This window comes from Quercus suber, unplaced genomic scaffold (assembly GCF_002906115.3).
Source record: "Quercus suber isolate HL8 unplaced genomic scaffold, Cork oak 2.0 scaffold_254, whole genome shotgun sequence".
In the NCBI taxonomy this organism is placed as follows: domain Eukaryota; kingdom Viridiplantae; phylum Streptophyta; class Magnoliopsida; order Fagales; family Fagaceae; genus Quercus; species Quercus suber.
Window position 1 is genome coordinate 904,859 of NW_027069710.1, and position 20,085 is coordinate 924,943.

The window sequence follows — 20,085 nt, forward strand, 5'->3', positions numbered from 1 at the left end:
TTCAAAAATACCCTTATTAATAAACAATGACTTCTCTTAAAAATAGAGACATTAATGTTAAATAAAAAATTTAGCCCTTTGTTTTCCTTTTCATCCAAAATAAAATACCTCTAGATTATATAAAAAAAAAAAAATACTACTAATTAAAAAAAGAATTACTTTATTTAAAAAAAAAAGAATTATCCTTATCCCAATATTTTTTATATCACTTTTATTATTAAACTCAATATATATATATATATATATATATACACACTACTATTTAAGAGACTTCTTTTGTTTGGATTCCTCATTTTCATAGTACTAAAATGCCCATACGTTCCTATGTTTAAGTACAGACGAAATTAAAAGATAATTTGGTAAAAATACAACTCTAATTCCTATTAAAACATTGCCTAAAAAATAGGGTCACTCTTCTATTGAATTTCAACTTGCTTTATCCATTTATTAATTAAATTTTCAAAATAAAAATTATATATATAAAAAATAAAAACACATGTTTTTTTTTTGGCTACAAAATATGACCACTAAAAAAAAAAAAAAGCCTCATTACACGCACGAAGTGCGTGTGATGAGGCTAGTGCATGTGTGTGCATATATATCACTTCTATTATTATTATAGACTCTAGTACACTACTTTCAAATACACGTTTAAAAAATAAATTACAGTTATTGTTTATCTCTAAAGTTTATCTTTTTTATTTGTTTGAAATATATATATATATACACACACATGCACACATATCACATTTATCTTTTTTTTTTTTTTGAAAAAAAAAAATAATAAATTCTCACGTCTCACCCCCCTAGGAATTTTGGTAATTGGATAATGTAACAACCCCAAATTAGTATATATGAAAATTATTTTTTTAGGAAAAAAAATAAAAATAGAAGAGTCTCTAAACATGCACAACACGTATGCGTGGAGGCTAGTAACTAATATGTAAGTTCTAAATTAACCCTAGCCATTGTTTTATATAACTAGTATTTAGTCTGTGTGTTGCACTATTGTTTTTATAATTTTTTCCCTGTTAATATAACTATTATTATTATTGTGATGCTTGGAAAATCTTATGCAAGTAGTGTTATATAAAAAATATTAAGTAGAAGTAACAATTGTAAATAACTCAAACATAATTATAATCAAGGATTACTTTTTTAAAATTATAATCAACGAAAGTAAAATGGTTTGAGAAAATCATGGGTGTCATCATTGCATGCATGCATCCTCATATTTTCCATTCAAAAAATAATTACACATTTCCTAGTTTCATTGTAAATACTGTTTTTACTTGAACTACGAAAAACATTAGATTTTATATTTTCATGTCATTGTTATTATTTTTATTTTTATTTTTATTTGGGATACTAAAAAAATTTATTTGGAGAAATTAACTGGTTTCACAATTGTGGTCTCATGCATGTAATATAATATATAATAATTCAAATGACAATGAATTGAAAATGGGATTTTTAGGTCTTTTGAAAGATGTATAATTCTTTTTTAGAGGACATGTGTATGTCTATAACTTTCCATGGCGTAAACCGATAACTATTCATTTCTTTCTCATAAATAATTTGCGGAGCATATGGAAAGCAAAATTTTAATAAACCAGGGGCTGCTACCTACAATGGAAATTTGGTAAACCAACAAAAATAAAAAGGAAACAACATGCAGAAGCATCAATAAATAAATAGTACGAATTTTGTACCTGAGCATGATCACTGAAAATTTTCCACTTTGATTTCGCTTAGTGAATTATAATCAAGGGAGTCAATACCATACCAGAGCTTGTACCGGTTTGCCTAGCGGTATGGTATATTTCGGATACCGGTCAATACCGGTGTACCGTTTCGGGTTTACCGCTATTTTTTATATTTTTAAATAAATATATATGTATATGTGTGTATATATATTATAATAAATATAAAAGTTTACCATAAAACATTTCCTCAATTCAAAACTAATTATTCATAATTTTAGACTTTAATATCAATTAGAAGAAAAAAAAAACACACAATATAAAAAATAGAAAGCTTCAAAGTTACCATTGCATACTAAGAAAACAAATAATACTAATAAGTTAATGCAAATAAGTTATCATTTTACCGTAACAAAAATTCAAAAATTACAAAACTTAAAAAATAAAATAAAATAAAAACTTTTTTCTGTACCGGCCGGTATTGCCTGAAATTGGCCGGTATGGCCAGTACGCCCGGTATTTAAACCGGTACAAAACGTTAATGTTTTGATACCGGTATGCAACCGGTACGGTACGTACTGGTCGGTACCGGTACGGTATTGACTTCCTTGATTCCAATATGCACTCTAATTTCTTTAATTGAACAAAAGTATAAAAAAAACAAAACAACCCTTTGCGGAGCAATGGGAGATCTTCCTCTTTGCTTAGCCAGCCTTGCTTTCACGATGATAATAATGACCACTTTCATAAGGTTAGAGCATTAGCATTGGAAAATTCCAATGCTACTATATTTTACAATTCTAAAAAGTCACTTTATAATTATACCATACCATTTTACAATACCTCCACATTCCAAACTTTTATTTCCCTCTTTTACTCATTAAAATAATATATCTACATAATAAAATAATATATCTCAAAATTATATCTTCTCTCTCATCTCTCTCCTCTCTCTCATTTTCAGCTTTTTCCCAAATAAAATATTATTATTTTTTTACAATACTTGCTACAGTGCAATTCTATGTTTAGAATTGCATTGTAGCATTATAGCAAAAAAATTTGCAATACTGCTGTTTAACATTCCCTAATACAGATGGTTTTGGGGCTTAAAATTTCAAATTTTCCTTAGATTTGGCATTAGCATTCCCCAATGCTAATGCTCTTATAGTGCAATTTTAGCCATTGATGCGGTACAACATTTGTTTATGTATTTTTTTTAGAGAGATGCTATATCTACAATATTTTTACAACAAATCACAAGTGGTTAGTTGTTATTGGTTCAAATTTGAATATAACACTAAGATTACTTTTTTGCCCCAACAATAACAACCAGTAATAACGTGTCACTTAGGATTTGTTGTAAAAATGTTGTAGACATAGCATTTTTTAATTTTTTTTTTATTTTTATGTCCATGCCTAACCCATTTCTCCGAAAACTTGGAGTAAGATGAAACTGATTTCCATTAGCTTATATAAGCAATCTACCAACAAAAAAAAAAAAAAAAAAAAATAGATTGAAGAATTGGAATTGGAATTTCTGAAAGAGAAAGAGTTGATGCTTCACTTCAAGGTTGATACAAAATAAGAGCAGAGGACGATGGGCACTACTTATTTTCCTAATTTTCAAGGCTTGTTTTATTTACACAAAGAACTCAACTGACAAGCAAAAAGGAAATGAATAGCCATGGGTTACACCAATGCCCAAACGAAAATGAATAGCCATGAGTTACAAAACATAAAACACCAGGTGCGAATGAAAAAACAAATAATGAAAGGTTAATTTAATCATCATGGTTTTTAGATTCAGACGGTTCAATAAACTGTAAAAAGAAGAGATTCAAAATTTTTGAGATTCAACTGAGGTCCGATCGAGATTAAACTATAGTAATATAATAATTATTTTATTAATTTATTAATACAAAAATAAATATAATACACGAAGAAAATTCAACAATCTTAACCAAAATAATATTTAAAAAGGATAAAAAATAGATAAACTTTTTGTAATTTACTAAAAAGATTGTAAAATATCTCTTATAAAGAAAAAAAAAAGAAAAAAAAAGTCAACTAGTCAAATGATGGGAAAGGTGATAATAAAGAGCTGAAGAAATTGTTGGATGATTATAAAAAAAAAAAAAAAAAGGAGAGGCGCGACTTTCTAGGTAAAAAATTTAAAGTAAAAACCATTCTCATATCCCCAATATCAAATCCTAGTTCTCTTTCCTCTTTGTTACTTTGGGTTCGTTTGTTTTGGTGGTAAATGATTTCTAAAAATCATTTACCACCTGACCCCAGTGTTTGGCAGGAAAGGAAAATTTTATTTTTCGAAAAATCAGCTTCAGTTTGACCGTATTTACTCCTTTGACCCAGAAATCATTTTACGCCCTTATTTTCCCTTCAAATGATTTCCGGAAATCTCGCACAAAACGCACAAAACAGAGAAATGAAAGAGAGAGCTAGAGAAGTTGAGAGAGAACGCACAAAAGAGAGATCCAAGAAACTTGAAGAACCCATCCTCCACGGCGAGACCATCCAAGAAATCGACACCAGAGCTCGATGCCGAGAGAAGAGACCAAACCCGATCCACGGCGTTCCACCACCACAACTCATAAACGCCGTTCCACCACCACCCCTCATAACCATGCAGTCCGATCCACATCCCGATCCGAGAAACCCAGACCTCACCGAGCCGATCAACGCCGTCGCCTCCTTCGTCACAGATTGCGCCAAGATCGTGCCTCCCTCTCGATCGCGCCAAGATTGCGATCACGGCGCCAAGTTCGTGCCTGCGAGATCGCGCCGTCCTCCTCTGGGTCAGATCATCACCTTCGATCTCATCGTCGTCTCGATCACGTCGCCCTCTCGATCTCGTCGTCCTCCTCTGATTTTTTTTTTTTTTTTCATTGCGGTGGTGTGGATGGTGGATTTTCTGTGGGTTTTGTGTTGTTGTTGTTTTTTTTTTTTTTGATGAATTGATTGTTGTTGTTGTTGTTGTTGTTGTGTTGTTGTTGCTGGAATTTGCTGTTGTTGTTGTTGCCGGAATTTGTTGCCGGAAATTGTGAAAAAATGGTAGGAAAATAGCATTTTCCTAATAGAACCAAACACATGAAAATATTTTCCACAACAATTTTCATAATACAACCAAACACATGAAAATATTTTCATTTTCCGAAAAATAGCATTTCCGGAAAATAAGTATTTTCCGAAAAATATTTTACCGGAACCAATCGGACCCTTTGTTCATTCCGCCTATTCTTTATCAGTTTCCTTCTCTATTTTTCTGTTACATCGTTCTCTCTATCACTCTCGCCTCTCTCTCTCCCTCCCCTCTCTCAGTCTTTCATCCCCAAATAAACAGATCGATCCTTCTAACGGTTAGATCTAGTGATGGTGGAGCTTTTGGCGGTGGACAAACGAGATCAAAACTGAGATTTTTTAGCAAAATTTTGTGGGAAGAAAATCAGAAAAACCGTGCACGGTTCAACCGTACGGTTGGATTGTGATTCAGACAGTTCACTGCAAAAGAGAGAATTCCGGTTTTTAATGTTAAAAAAAAATAACCGGTTTTTGATTATTCGGTCTTACCATACGGTCCGATCCGATTTTAACAACTTGCTAATAACTATATATAGCAATTTATTACAAAAGGACATGTGCAATCTAATATTAATACATGTAAGACTATAACTGATATTTTGGAAGTCGTAATTTTTTTTTTTTTTTGAGAATATTGAAGTAGGCACTCTTGTCCAAATAAAATATTTTATTACTTTATTTTTTGAGTTAATAATTAAATCTGTGCCTAACAATTTTTCCTGAACAATATTTTCGTGCATGCATCTCTGCATAGAGTCAGAGTGAGAAAGCAATATAGTTCAGTTCATTGAGAACGGATATTGCATTTCTTCTTCTCCATGCTATTAATCAATTTATTATGAGAGACATTCATGAGTCTCTAAGCACCATTGAATGTGAAATGGGCAAAATATGCTTTAAGAAAATTGTGTCAAACACAAGACTTGATTAGTTTTGCATTATTCATTAATATTTTTGACGCATTTGGTTTGTAAGTTATTTAATTATACTACAGATTTCTTCTTATATATTTAATTTAAGTGTGTTCTGGTTTATGATTAGATCTATATGTTGTTTTTGTTTACATAATCACACACACAAAAAAAAAAAAAAAAAATTTGTTTCTGAAATATATCCAACACTTTTAGAGGGTGTTAATTATGACTATTTTACTAAAAACTGTTTGGTCTAGCATAATATACTTGAGAAAAAATGAATTTCGAATCTCACTTTTAGTTTTTTCTATTTGTTTTCTAAGGTATATTTTCCATTTTCTAAGTCCTGTTAATGGGTCTTATTAGTTTTTTTTTTTTTTTTTAAATGTTTTTGTCTTGAAAATGTAAGTTTTCATTCTTCATGCTCAGAAGGTTGTTCCAAGTGGTTTAACATAAGTTCTAGCTCACGTGTGAATAGAAATAAGACAGAATATTGCGTATTATTTTTAGGCTTTGGCTTTGTGAGAAGAAGGAATTTCTTCTTGTTAAAAATTTTTTATCTCTTGGGGGATTCTGATAGGCGCCAAGTTTCTTGTTCATATTTCTTCGGTGAATTCCTTAAAGTAGTGAGTGTTCCTATACTGTACTCTATATTTCTTGCATGAATTCTTTTGGGGATGAGTCTATTTATCATTGTGAATGTGTACTTGTATTCCCTCTAAAAAAAATCGGGTACGTATATATATATATATATATATTTCACATTCCATTCTATTTTTGATTGAACAAAGTGTCTCCAACGAACCAATGCATGCAATCCAAATTTATGCTCCATTTGGATGAGCAAAATATTGGATTTTATATCAGTTCCTTGAATAGTTTTAAATCATGATTCGAAACCTTGTTTCTTGAGCAAGCCATTCCTTAAAAATTTTTAAAGCTAATGTTTTCAATGAAATAAATGATTATTATTATTATTATTTGATTTAGACATACCGTACATATAATGGAATACTTTATTAGTTTTGCTTTGCTTTTCACAAGAGAGTAGTGACACTTATAGGAAGAAGAGAAACGCATCTAACAAATAATATTTTTCCAAAAAGACTAAACTACCCTTCACTCATTTCTCCTCCTCCTCCTCAAAAGTTGAAACATAAGTTACACCACTAAAACAAGTTAACCGAAAGCATCACTCTACCACCAAACAACCTCTTACAAAAATTCTCATTACAAAAAAATCCTCTTACAAAAATTACACCTCATACAAATTTCAGATGTTACTAGAACAAAACCAGAACATATAATCAATAAAAAAAAAATTATGACTTAAATATTTTTAAAAAAGAAATCAATATGGGTTTTAAATACTTGTGAATCTCGGCGCTGGAAATGTTCAAAGCCGAACAACTATTTGTTGCCGACGACAGGAAGGGCCTTGACATGGGTGCGTCAGCTAGGCATGGTTCATGATCGGGTGTTCCTTGAAGCCATCCCCATTTCGTGCTTGAGTTCTCTTTGATTTCAGTGGTCTCTGTTTGTTGAGGAAATGAAAGAAAGAAAGAAAAAATACAAAGCAAGAGATGGGATCTAAGAGAAAATGAGGGAAAGAAAGAAAAAAAGAAATGTAGTGAAATTGAAAGATAAGAGACATTTACCATTGAAGACCAAGACTTCTACCTTTTTTCGTTGAAAAAAGTCCAAGACTTTCCTCCCTTGTAGCGGTGTAGCACTTGAAAGGAAGACAAAATTTCTGAAACAAGTTCTACCTGTTACACCACAATTTCTGAAAAAAAAATGTTGTCCTCATGTGAATATGTGGTCAAAAAAGAGCCACACAACAATTTTTTTTTTTTCGTAAAGGCCACATTACACAGTGAATGAGTGAATAATGCCATCAAACTTTTTGACTCCTTGGCTCCTGCTCCAAACTAATATCTAAGTTTAATGATTAAATAATGCTATCAATGCAACTTTTTATAAGTATTTGTGAAATTATTTAAGTATTTATATTACAATTAATTATTTTAATTATAATGAAATTTATTGTAAAATTTATTATAAGTATTTGTGAAAAACTAAATTTATTGTGAAATTTATTATAAGTATCAATTGTGTCTATTATTCACGTCACCTCATTTTTGCGGTGTGGTTTAGAGTTTTGCCAAAACCATAACCGCACCGCACCTTATTTTTGCAGTCACATATACGATACTTTGTATAAGATGCATTTTGAAGTCGGTATATTTTTCAAATTTTGGGCATTTCCTACCCATCTTAAAACTAATTTTTTCCATTTTTTTTGGGCCAAGTTTTAAATTATTTAACTAGTTTTTCTTCATTTTTGGTTGGCTTTTCTAGTCAACACTTGCTAGGGTTAGCAAACTTTTTTTTTTTTTTTGAAAACTAGGGTTATTAAACTATTAATAATATATTTAATATTAAAAATAAATAAATATATTAATATATAGAGAGTGTGCGGTGCGATGCAGTTTGTGTGGTTTTCTTATTATAAAACCGCAAACCACACTGCACCATGCGGTGGGGTGTGGTGCAGTGTATTGTTATATGCGGTGTGATGCGGTTATGCTATTTTGTGGGCGGTTTTTGTGATTTATGCGATTTATATGGTTTTGTGAACACCCCTACGCGTAACATTATTTTGTGACACTTAGTGGAAAAGTATAAATGAAGAGGCTACTGATGTAAACAATATACATCTTCAAGAGGTAAAATCAAAATTTTAAAATTCTAGGAAAAATAAAGATCACATCAATAAAAATCTTTAATTTTTAAGTTTTTATTGAGTGTGAATTTTGACAAATACACATTTGCACTACATTTTCTTCTTATAACTTCTATGCTTGTAACATTTCAAGATAATATGAGGTCAATAAGTATCATGACAATAAAATCTTGTTTCTTGCAACAATGGCCAATTCCTTTTGAGTCCGCAATTTCTATTTGTATATGTGATGACACGAGCTTGAGTCATTGCCTTTTTTTTTCCTAGTCCTATACCACTAGCCTTATCATAGTAAGTATGTGAGAGGCCCAACCCTCAGTCCACCAACTTTTTGTTGGGACAAACTTGCGTGAATTACTGGGGTTGTGTTGGTGCCCCGTTATATATCTCAATAGATTTAGGATCCTACATGGAGTTGACATTTATTTTATTTAAATAGTAGAAATATTAAAATCTAAAATGAGAGAAATAAAAATATTTTATTGATTAGTAGTGGGTTAGAGGTGTTAGAGATTTAGTGTCCTAAGACAATAAAATATAAATAGTAATTTTTAAAATTATTTTAAGTTTAAAAATAGTACCTTGCTATTTTGTGTTTCAAATGTTGTAATAAGACCAGTTTGCTTTGGATTGAAAAAGTGTTATGATACATGATATGATATGGGACATTAGATTTCAATTTTAGTGAAACACTATTATTTCTATGGCAAAATTTTCTATTTTTTTCAAGAATGCATGATATTCATTGGCATAGTATTGTCAATGAAAGCTCGAAAACGTGTTGAAAACACAAGAGCTGTTTAGACCCCCAATTAAAATTACGGCTCGATAGATTTTACACAACTTTAATACAAAGTGCGGAATAGTGTAAAAGCAAGCGGATGAACAAATGAACTACTCTAATTCATGAACTAAATAACACAACAGTATAATGGAATATAAAAGAGTAGGGAAGAGAGATGCGAACACAGAAAACACCAAGACGTGTTTTCGAAGAGGAAACCGAAGACCTCGGCGAAAAACCTCTCCGCCGCCCTCCAAGCGGAAATTGATCCACTAGACAATCAGCTGGGATACATGAGTAAGCAAGAGACCCTCCAAGCCTAATCTACCCGATGTACCTAAGCCCTCCAAACTTCTACTCCAACAAGGCTTCTCAGAACCGTGTCTTGTCTTAGTTCTCCGGATCCCGCAACAAGCTCCATGTTACATCTGCCATTCCAGGCTTCTTCCAATGCTTCCCAGTAGCACCAAAACGTCACTCAACACTCTCAAAGGGTGTGGTAAGTGTTTGGGCTATCAACCTCTCAATGGTGTGGAAATGGAGAGGGAAGGGTTGAGGAGATACCACAAGCAATTGTATAGAGAAAGGTGGGGATGACAATCTCTAATTCCAAATGTGTTTGGCTAGGGTTTTCTCTCTGAAGCATTCCACAACATTTGTGGGTAATGGGGGTTTATATAGGATAGGTGCAAAATATGTGAGTTAGTCAGTACAGGCTGGCAGAACAGCATGTCTCGCGGGTGTCTCGTGGGAAGGCCTTACCCGCGAGATACTCGCGAGAGACAGCTGTCTCCACCTGTCTTGACTCTTCGCATTCCAGCATGTGCAAGGCACATGCTTCACTTCGCGGGAAGCTAAGTCGCGACATACCCGCGAGATTCCTTCAGCTTCCAAATTGCTTGAGTCTTCACACACTCTCTATCACACACCCCTTACATCAATTCCCATAACAAATACAGGGTATAAACAATTGATAGTAATTACAATCAAATTTGGCACGGAATAAAAACCAACAAAACACATAGTTGTAAATCACAACTTTACAGTCAAAATGATAGTATAACACCGACAAAAATAAAAAGTTAACAAACATCATATTGGTGATTTTTTAAGCAAAAGACCTAACATTTCAAATAAAATATTAGGTTCAATCCCATATCTATTGAAGTACAATTTTTCATTTTCTTTGCACCATTTGAGGAAGTTGGGTTTTCCTTCTCTTTCTCCTTCTCCAGACATGTAGAGATGTTATGGCCAACATGCTTACAAAACCCACAAGTTCTCTTTTGCTTTCCCAATTCTTTTTCACCTTTCATTCTTTTTTGCTTTGGGCGACCTTTTGTCTTTGAGAGCGGAGGACAACGAACAAAATCATCTCCATCAATAGCATCATTAGCATTAGCATTAGCATCAACCATATTTTCCTTGTCCACTAAATTTTCATCACTCAACACTATCAATTCTTTTCCACTTAATGATGTTTCACGACACCAACGTGGTGGAAGATACAAAGATGGAATTTGGTAACAATCACTAAGTATGTGACGACAAAGTATACCCCAAAATTCAAAATTCTTGCAACTACAACTAGTCATCTTACCATCCCATAAGACCAAGTGCTTTTGACTAGTTTTTTCTTCATAATAATGCAACACAAATTCAATACCGTTTTCTTGAAGCACCGAATATTGTGTGGCTCTTCCAAACTCCTCTTGAAATTTTTTGAAAGCATAGGGTGTCAACACACTATGTGTTTGTTCTTCTATCGGTGACAATGTTCTTAAAGAAGAACCTCTATATTTCTCCAACATTGTATCATGTGATTGTGTTTGCTCAATATCTTCAATGGCAAGGTCAACCTAAAATTACAAATTGTAAATAATTTAAAGACACATAAAGACTACAAATATTAATAAATAAAAAAATAAATCAAATTCTACAATAAAAGAAAGCAACGATAAATAATGACTTACTTGTTCAATAAATTGCGTCAAGTTTATGTGGGAACTAATAAACCGTTTGATAAATGCATTTATACTTTCGGATCTTCCGGTTGTTGTCATTCCCCCAAAAAAATAGCCACGAAGGTAACATGGTACCCAAAAATGCTTGATTTGATATAAACCACTTACATGCTTGTTAGTAAGCATGTCATATTTTGCCATTACTTGAGACCATTGATGCTCAAATTCTTCATATGAGTCTAACTTATATAGCTTGTAGAAATTCGTGCACCAATTTGAATATTGACTACGAAGAATTGCCGTAAACCAACCACTAAATTTAGCTGTAATGTGCCATATACAAAAAGCATGTTTTGTGGATGACAATTCTTTTGATATTGCTTCTGTAATCCATGGATCTTGGTCTCTTAAAATTGTCTTAGGTAACTTCTTCATTAAATTTGCAAAAGTCTATAAATCAAATACAAAGTTATTATCACATGAAAAAAATATAGTAGGATATATACTATTAAACTACTAATTTATCAAATAAAATCAAAAAAATAATTGCACAACCTTACAAGATAATTAAATAATTTACGTACCTTCATTAACTATTGAAATGCACTAGTTGTTTCATTTCGAAGAAGTGCACAACCAAAGAGAGTTGTCTTTCCATGATTATTGATACCAACAAAAATACCAAAAGGCATGTCATATGCATTTACTTTGTAAGTAGTATAAAAAACAACTACATCTCCATATCTTTGGTACCAATCAAAACAAGGAGTAGGTGCCCAAAAAATATGCTCCAACCTACTCTCTTCATCAGTTGTATATGCATATTGAAATTTAGAATTCTTTTCCTTAGCAACTTCGCACAATTGTAAGAGAACCATAGCATCATTCATTGCATGTGTCCTTCTCATTTTCACATAAAGGTTATGGATGTCTCTTTTAAAAAATGGAAGATCTCCATGCTTCACACCTTTCTCAAGCTCCATAACACAACGCGTATTATTTGCCTAACTGAAAGTCCACCATTTTTCAATAAGAGAATGCGATCTTTATCTTCTTTAGTGATAATTCGATTGGCCGGAAGAAATCTCACTTCCAAAGGAGACAACAATTCATGATTGTGATCTATAACAAACTTAGTGACATGCCATTTTCGTGGAAAAATGTCAAATGACTTTTGTAATGTGATTCTTAGATGAGCTTTGCATCCACATCTTGTAGATATCCTATTTCATTGCTCCTTAGATGAATACACTCTTTTTAATTGTTGTCTACTTTCTCAGTGACAAAAGAAATTACGTCTTACATTTTCTCCATTTTTTGTGACAAAACGACCTTTTTGAATTGTAAAATCATATTGATTTGCATAATTTTTATAGAAAATGAAAGACTCTTCTTCACTAAGAAAACATTGACCAACAAAAGGTTCAAACTCATTTTCTATTGAATTAATATCTTCATTTTTTTCAATAACTCCTATTTCTTCCATTGGATATTCATTACGAACCACTAATTCCTCCCCACAAATGTCATTATTTTCTCCATCATTTGGAAGCTCATTTAAGTCAACACAATTCCTTGAAACACTTTGATAAATCTCACTTGCAATGACAATATCATTCATTTGTTCTATGTTGTAACAAGGATAAAAAAAAAAAAAAAATCATCATCATATTCAATTATAAATGAAATATAAACTATAAATAAAATAGAATAGAATAAAATAGTATACCTTCTTGAGGTAATTCATTTAAGTCAAAACAACTCATTGGAACTGATTGATGAATCTCACTTGCAACAAAATTCTCATCCATTGATTCTACAATAATTTAAGAAAAATGATAAATAAATATTAACATCATATTTCAATATATTTGAAAAATAAATTAAGAACAAAAGAAATATATGTACCTTATTTATAATTTCTTGAACACTATATTCTTGTAGGCATTCTTTGATCATTCATTGAACTCTTCTCAACAAAATTCTCATCCATTGAGTCTACAATAATTTAACAAAAATGATAAATAAATATTAACATCATATTTCAATATATTTGAAAAATAAATTAAGAACAAAAAAAATATATGTACTTTATTTATAATTTCTTGAACACTATATTTTTGTAGACATTTTTTGATCATTCATTGAACTCTTCTTTCTTTCTTGTCTTTTTGTTGAACATTGAATTCTTCTTTTAGTTTTTTCTATAATATTGGTAAAGTGGAAGAGAAGGAAAAGTAAAAATTGGTAAAGTGTATTGGTGGGAGATGAAATAGAAAATGGAGGGAAAGTAGTATTGGTAAAGTAAGTTGCAAAAAGAGGATTTTTGTCTTGTTAAAAAAATTGAGGTTAGAGGACAGATCTGGCTGGTTAGAGGGTAGATCCGGATTGTTAAAAAAATTGAGGTTAGACCGTTAGAGCATCCGCATTTGGATGGCTATATGCCAAATGCAAAGCATATTTGGCATACAAGCCCAAAACACATCCAGCAGCTGGAAGGCTATATTTCATATGCAAAAAAAAATTTGAGATTTTGCTACAGTACCATCTCAAATGTAAGATGGTACTATAGCAAAATGGTATTAAAAAAAAAAAATTTTAATTGCTTTTACCCGGCAATTTTCTCACTCCTCTCTCATTTTATCTCTTTCTTTTCTCTCTCTTCCTTCTCTCTTTCTCATCCCCTCTCTCTCTCGCCGAATCACCAAGCCAGATCGGAGCTCACGCTGGATCGAATTTCTAGATCGGCGTGGTGGTGAGCTAGTGGCGGCTGAGATCGGCATGATGGTCGGAGGTTAGCGCGGTGGAGATCGGCGTTTGGTGGTGTTGACATGGTGACCGAGTCGTGTGTGGAGATCGGTTTGGCGAGGTGGGTTTTGATTTTGGGTGGGTTCAGATGGGGTTTTGATCGGTGGAAGGAGATCGCATGGGTTTCGTTCCGATGGGGTTTGTTGGTTTTTTGATTTAATGGGTTTGTTGGTTTATGGTTTAATGGATTTTTCCCGTGGGCGTGTGGTGTGGTGGTGGTGACTGGTGGTTTGTTGGGGTTTGGTGGCAGTGGCAAATCCGATCACTTTAAAGATCGGCATGGATTGTTGATGGTGGGTTTTTCTTCAAATTTTTGTTTTGGGATTGTTGTTGTGATTTGCTGGGGTGGCTGGGTTTGTTCACGATGATTTGTTGTTGTGATTTTCTTTGGGTTTTTTTTTTTTTTTTTTTTTGGTGTTGACGGTAGTTTCTGGGTTGCCGGTGGTGGTGGCAGCGGTGGTGGTGTGCAGCGGTGGTGGTAATTGTGGTTCCTGACCAGAAGGAAAGAGAGAGAAAGAATAAATAATGTATAAATAATGTGTTGTAATGTATAATGGTAATTGTGAGAAATATTATTTTATTGTGTAAAAATATTATTTTAATGAGTAGGATTGGGATATAAAAGTTGGGATGTTGAAAAATTGTAAAATTGTATTGTATAATTGAAAAAATGACTTTTTGAGATGGTAAAATAAGATGTGATTTAGAATCCGGCTGTGAATGCTCTAAGAGGACGGGTTGGTTGGAGGGCAGATCGGATTGTTAAAAAAAACATGAAACATCACCATCAAATTAAGTGCCAACTTCCAACTACTGTTTACTCACCCCCCCCCCCCCCCCCCCCCCCCCCAAAAAAAAAAAAAAAAAATTCCAACTACTAACTACTAATTGCTCCAACTAAATTTGTACAAGCAAGTTTGAGGTACCTAACAACCAGGCGTTAGCAATTTGTTTGTAAAAATTATGCTCTCTGTCTCTATAAAAGGGAATAGGATCATTTTCCAAGATATCCTTGTGAAAGTAAAGCAAACATATCTAGAGGCAGTGGTTTTGTTAAAGATAAACTTTTGTTTGAAAAAAAAATGATGATGGACGTTGATATCATCTCAAGAGAAATTATCAAACCATCTTCACCAGCAATTCATCATCTAAAACCCTTCAAACTCTCTCTCTTGGACCAGATCACTCCAACAACCTATGTTCCACTTATCCTCTTTTACCCCAAGAACCATATTCATTCCAAGAATCCCCAAGCTCACTTAAAAAACTCACTCTCAGAAACCCTAAATAGTTTCTACCCATTTTCTGGAAGGATGAAAGACAATTTCTTTATTGATTATTACGATGAGGGCATTCCTTATAATGAGGCCCGAGTCCATTGCTGTTTGTCTGACTTTCTTCAACATCCTAAAACGGAGTTTTTAAACTACTTTCTTCCTTGTTGTCCATTTAGCAAAGAACCAAAACCAATGGAAGTTGCCCCATTAGCCGTACAAGTCAACATATTTGATTGTGGGGGAATAGCAATCGGTTTTGCCGTGTCACATAAGTTCATAGATGGAACCACCTTGAGTGCTTTCCTCAACAATTGGGCAGCCACCGCAGGCGGGCCTTGTAACAAGTTAGTAAATCCTAATTTTACCGAGGCATCATCATTATCACACTTTCCTCCACAAAATATATTGCCTCATATTGCTAAACCTTTAGTGGAAAGGCTTTGGTTCAGGGAAGGCAAGTACAAGACAAGGAGATTTGTGTTTGATGCCAAGGCCATAGCTACTCTAAGGGCAAAAGCAAGGAGTGAACGAGTGGAAAACCCAACCCGAATTGAATCACTGTCTGGTTTCATTTGTAAACACGCTAGAGCTGCTTCAAGATTATCATCTGGTTCTCCAAGGCCATCTATACTGGCCCAAGCGACAGGCATCCGGGGAAAAGCAAAACCACGCTTGTCGGATTCTTCTATGGGTAATATCTTTTGGTGGGCGTTAGCAGCCTACGATTATAACTCAGCAGAGTCGACAGAGATCGAGATGCGTGGCTTGGTGGCAACCCTCAAAGAAGCTGTGTCAAAAATCGACAGTGATGTGAGAATTCTGCAAGGTCACGAAGGTTTTATAGGCATGATCGAGTACACAATCCAAAAAGCTGCAACGGTAGTATTCTCCAGAGAAAACCCTGAAATTTTTGCTTTCACCAGTTGGTTAACATTTGGTTTCAACGAAGTCGATTTTGGATGGGGAAAACCCATTTGGGTTGGGCTGATGGGGGAAGTAGGCTCCGGTAGGAAACTCACTATTCTCCAAAATGCTGTCTGTGGCAAAGGAATTGAAGCATGGGTGACCTTAGATGAAAACGTTATGGCTATATTGGAGGACGATGCTGAATTCCTCGCCTTAGCTACTTTAAACCCAAGTGTGATAAGCCCCTGAGGCTATACTTTGATAATAACCATCTCTGATCTGTACTAGTATCTATATTGTTGCGTAACTTATGTATTGATGATTGTATTCCAATCAAACTAATAAAGCTAGTGAGCTATACTAAAAGGAGGATGGTTATTACAGTGTGTAACGGTGAGCTATACTAGTATCTATAGCGTGTTTCAATAACTAAAATCAACTCACGATTTCAGTTTACGAATACAGAGTGTGTAACAGATTTTGCCCATGCTAAAATAATTTGTGAGCACATTAATTGCTACATTGAATGAAAACTGTGCTAGCAATTAAAATCAGTTTTATTAGTAATAGAAGATACTCTTATAAAAGTAGGGCGAAATTACACTGTTGGTCCTTCAAGTTTATTATGTGTGTGCAATTGGTCCCTTAGATTTTAAGTGAGCTCAATTGGTCTCTCAAGTTTTTAGAATGAACAATATAAGTCATTCTATTAACTTTCAGTAGTAGTATTGTTTATGTGGCCAACGGAATAATAACTTTTTTTTTAAATGATGTGACATTTCTTTTTGTTAAAAAATTACAAAAATGAGTTTACACATTAAAAATAAAAATTTGAACAGTTCCAATTCAAGTAATTTCAATGGAAACAAATAGGAAATTGGTTTGGGTCCTTTGGGAGGTGACTTACGAGGACATGGAAGAAGAGTTTGGAAGTAGAGGTGACGGAGTTGAAGGCATTGAAGTTGCAAAATTTGTAGAGACAAGTGGGATCATAAAAGGCTCCTACAAAAAAAATATACAATTACCCTCCCAAAAAATAATCATCAGACCCAGAATCAAAATTAATTAACTGTACATGGAATCCCATCCAAAAATGTCCTCTAATTTCATAACTGGAGCATTGCTTTTACTTAGATATTTGTTGATTAGAAAGAAGAAGAAGAAGAAGAAAAGTCTCATCACATTGCCAATGCCATGGTAAAGTAAATAAATAAAGAAAAGAAAAAGGGAAACATGGTTGAATTGAAGAACATCGAAATTGAAGCGAAGTCGATCCCCTATATCACAACGAATATCGAGAGGAACAACAAGAATGGTGGGACTAGCAGGAATGAGAATGTCTCTGTTGTTAAACTCATCCACCACTACCAACCTTTGAGTCCCTTTGACAAACTTCAGCCTAAAATCACTCGTTAAATTGAACCCTTTACCACATATAGAGCAGACCTTGTAGTATAAATTGGTGTGGTTTATGGGTAACACTGTGCACACTAGCGTTGTTGGTTTCTCACCTTCCATCGCTTCTTTTACCCAATTGCATTTGCTGAAGTTACATTTTTTTTACGTTTAAAATCATTTTGTAATTTAAAAAAAAAAAAAGAAAAGAAAGAAGAAAAGCCATATCATTTTAAAAAATGACATGTCATTATTCCGTTAATCACGCAAGCAATACTACTAATGAAAGTTAATAGAATGACTTATATTACTCATTCTGAAAACTTGAGGGGCTAAATGTGCTCACTTGAAATTTGAGGTACCAATTGTGCACACATAGTAAAATTGAGGGACCAACAGTATAGTTTCGCCTAAAAGTAAGTATTGTTAGTTATTGTAAAGGTAAATTTGCAATTGGCATATCTAGAGACAAAATGCATCTTTTACTTGTAATTGATTTTTTGGTTCTAATACGTTCAAGAAGATCATTTTAATTTAGTGTCCAAAAAGTAGTATTATTGAAGGCATGAATAATACTCAAGAAACAATACAAAAAAAAAAAAAACTAGAACTACAGATCTCAACACCTAGCTCGGTACCTATCGATCTATCGAGATTTAATAAACCTCATTACCTAGCTCGACACCTCTTAATCTGTCTTGCTATGAGGATTTTGAATTTCCAGATCTATTTTCAACCCATGATGACATGACTTTCCTAAGGTTTCATGCACTAGGGTTCTAGAGCATATAAAGCTATATTTCACAGCCATTATTAGATACAGAGAGACACATATAGAGTTTATAGAGATACACGTTTTATAGGAGCTACTGCAACTTTTTGTGTACCTTAGGGTTTTGTACCAAGCTCCTTCCTAATCTACAAGTGTGGATTGAAGAACTCTGTCATACAACAACAATCAAGTTGTTGTGCTATTAATTAGTCACATATTGGGATTTGCACAAAGGAGAATTCTCTACAAAAACAAATCCAATTAGGTATTGGAGCTGATACTAGTATAGGTCAATAGGTTCAACTGTAGGTTGGCATTTTAGGATAGTCTATTTGAGATAAAATTCGTTATACTTGTAACCGCTTGTTTCTTGATTAATGGATTTTTTGGGAGTAGTGATCTGAAATTCACTTGATGGGATTTTTGTCTGTAAAGATTGTCTTCAACGTGATCAAATTGTCGTGTGAAATTTATTTTAAGTTGCACTCTATTTAGTTTGGTGATTTTATTGCGCCTCCACATGATTCACATGTAATTTGATTAATTAATTAATTTGGGTAATTGAATTAATTAATCGGTTCAATTTATAACCCAACAGTTATATGTTTCATTGTAAAATTGGAATAATACCTCTATGTATATATACACACACATATATATATATATATATATATATATATATATGTTTCACAAATTGTATTTGTGAAATATCTTACTTATATAATTATATTTATAATTATATATATATATATATATAGACCTATATTGTGAGGACTCAAATATCCTAAAATTTGGATAATATTTAAAGTTATTCATTTTCAAACCATTATGCATATTAAAAATTTAAAACTTGAAAAAATAATAATGGATTTGCATAACAACTGCTTGTGGGTCTTATATAACTATATTTACACTTGTTGTAGGATAAAATTATCCTAAAATTTGAATATTGTTCAAGTTTTTTTCAAATCCAGAACATTTAAAATAGAGAAATATTATGTTCATAACATTTCACAACAAATCCTAAAAAATAGGTTGTTATTAGTGGACTAAAAAGTAATTTCAGTAGTATTTTCAAATTAGAGTCAATAATAACTTACCACCTATGATTTATTGTGAAAGTGTTATGAAAATATTGTGGATATGACACTTCTCTTTAAAATAACAAAGAAATCATTTTTTTGCTTCAAACCTTTTTTAGGGCATAATTATCCTAAAATTTGAATGTTTTTCAAGTTCTTTTCAAATAGATATACATATCAAAATTTAAAATAAGAAAGAAAGCTTTTTTTGCTTCTCTAATTGTTTGTGTGCGCGATCCATATGCACCAAAATTTAAAATAACAAAGAAATAATTTTTTTAGAATTTTTGCTTTTACACTTGTTGTAGGAAACAATTATCCTTAAATTTGAAAAAAAATTCAATATCTTTTCAATTCCATACACATATCAAAATTTAAAATAACAAAGAAAGCATTTTTGCTTCTCAAGTATGTGTAATCCCATAAACATATCAAAATTTAAAATAACAAAGAAAATATTCTTGCTTCTCAAGTGTGTGTGTGTATGCTGGTGAGAGCAAGATAACTATTTAGGTTTCAAAGAGAGGGAAATAGTGGCCTTTTAAGGATTTTTCTATTTTAATAATAATTATTTGCAGAGAGAGGGTTTTTTAGATATATATTAACTTAAAAAATTATCATAGAGAACTTTGGTATTG

General features: G+C 32.7%; 1 protein-coding gene and 1 pseudogene across 1 annotated transcript; one reads left to right on the plus strand and one right to left on the minus strand.

The window, feature by feature from the left end:
• Nucleotides 1-10,364: 10,364 nt before the first annotated feature.
• Nucleotides 10,365-12,828, minus strand: LOC112015569 (protein FAR1-RELATED SEQUENCE 11-like; annotated as a pseudogene).
• A 2,269-nt stretch (nucleotides 12,829-15,097) lies between these two features.
• Nucleotides 15,098-16,447, plus strand: LOC112015570 (stemmadenine O-acetyltransferase). Its single transcript, XM_024047977.1, has one exon. It carries the CDS (start codon nucleotides 15,098-15,100, stop codon nucleotides 16,445-16,447), a length of 1,350 nt encoding a protein of 449 aa, XP_023903745.1.
• Nucleotides 16,448-20,085: the final 3,638 nt, after the last annotated feature.

What these genes read in the sequence shown, in the direction of transcription:
- LOC112015570 (XM_024047977.1), top strand. Translation starts at nt 15,098, where the DNA reads ATGATGATGGACGTTGATATCATCTCAAGAGAAATTATCAAACCATCT.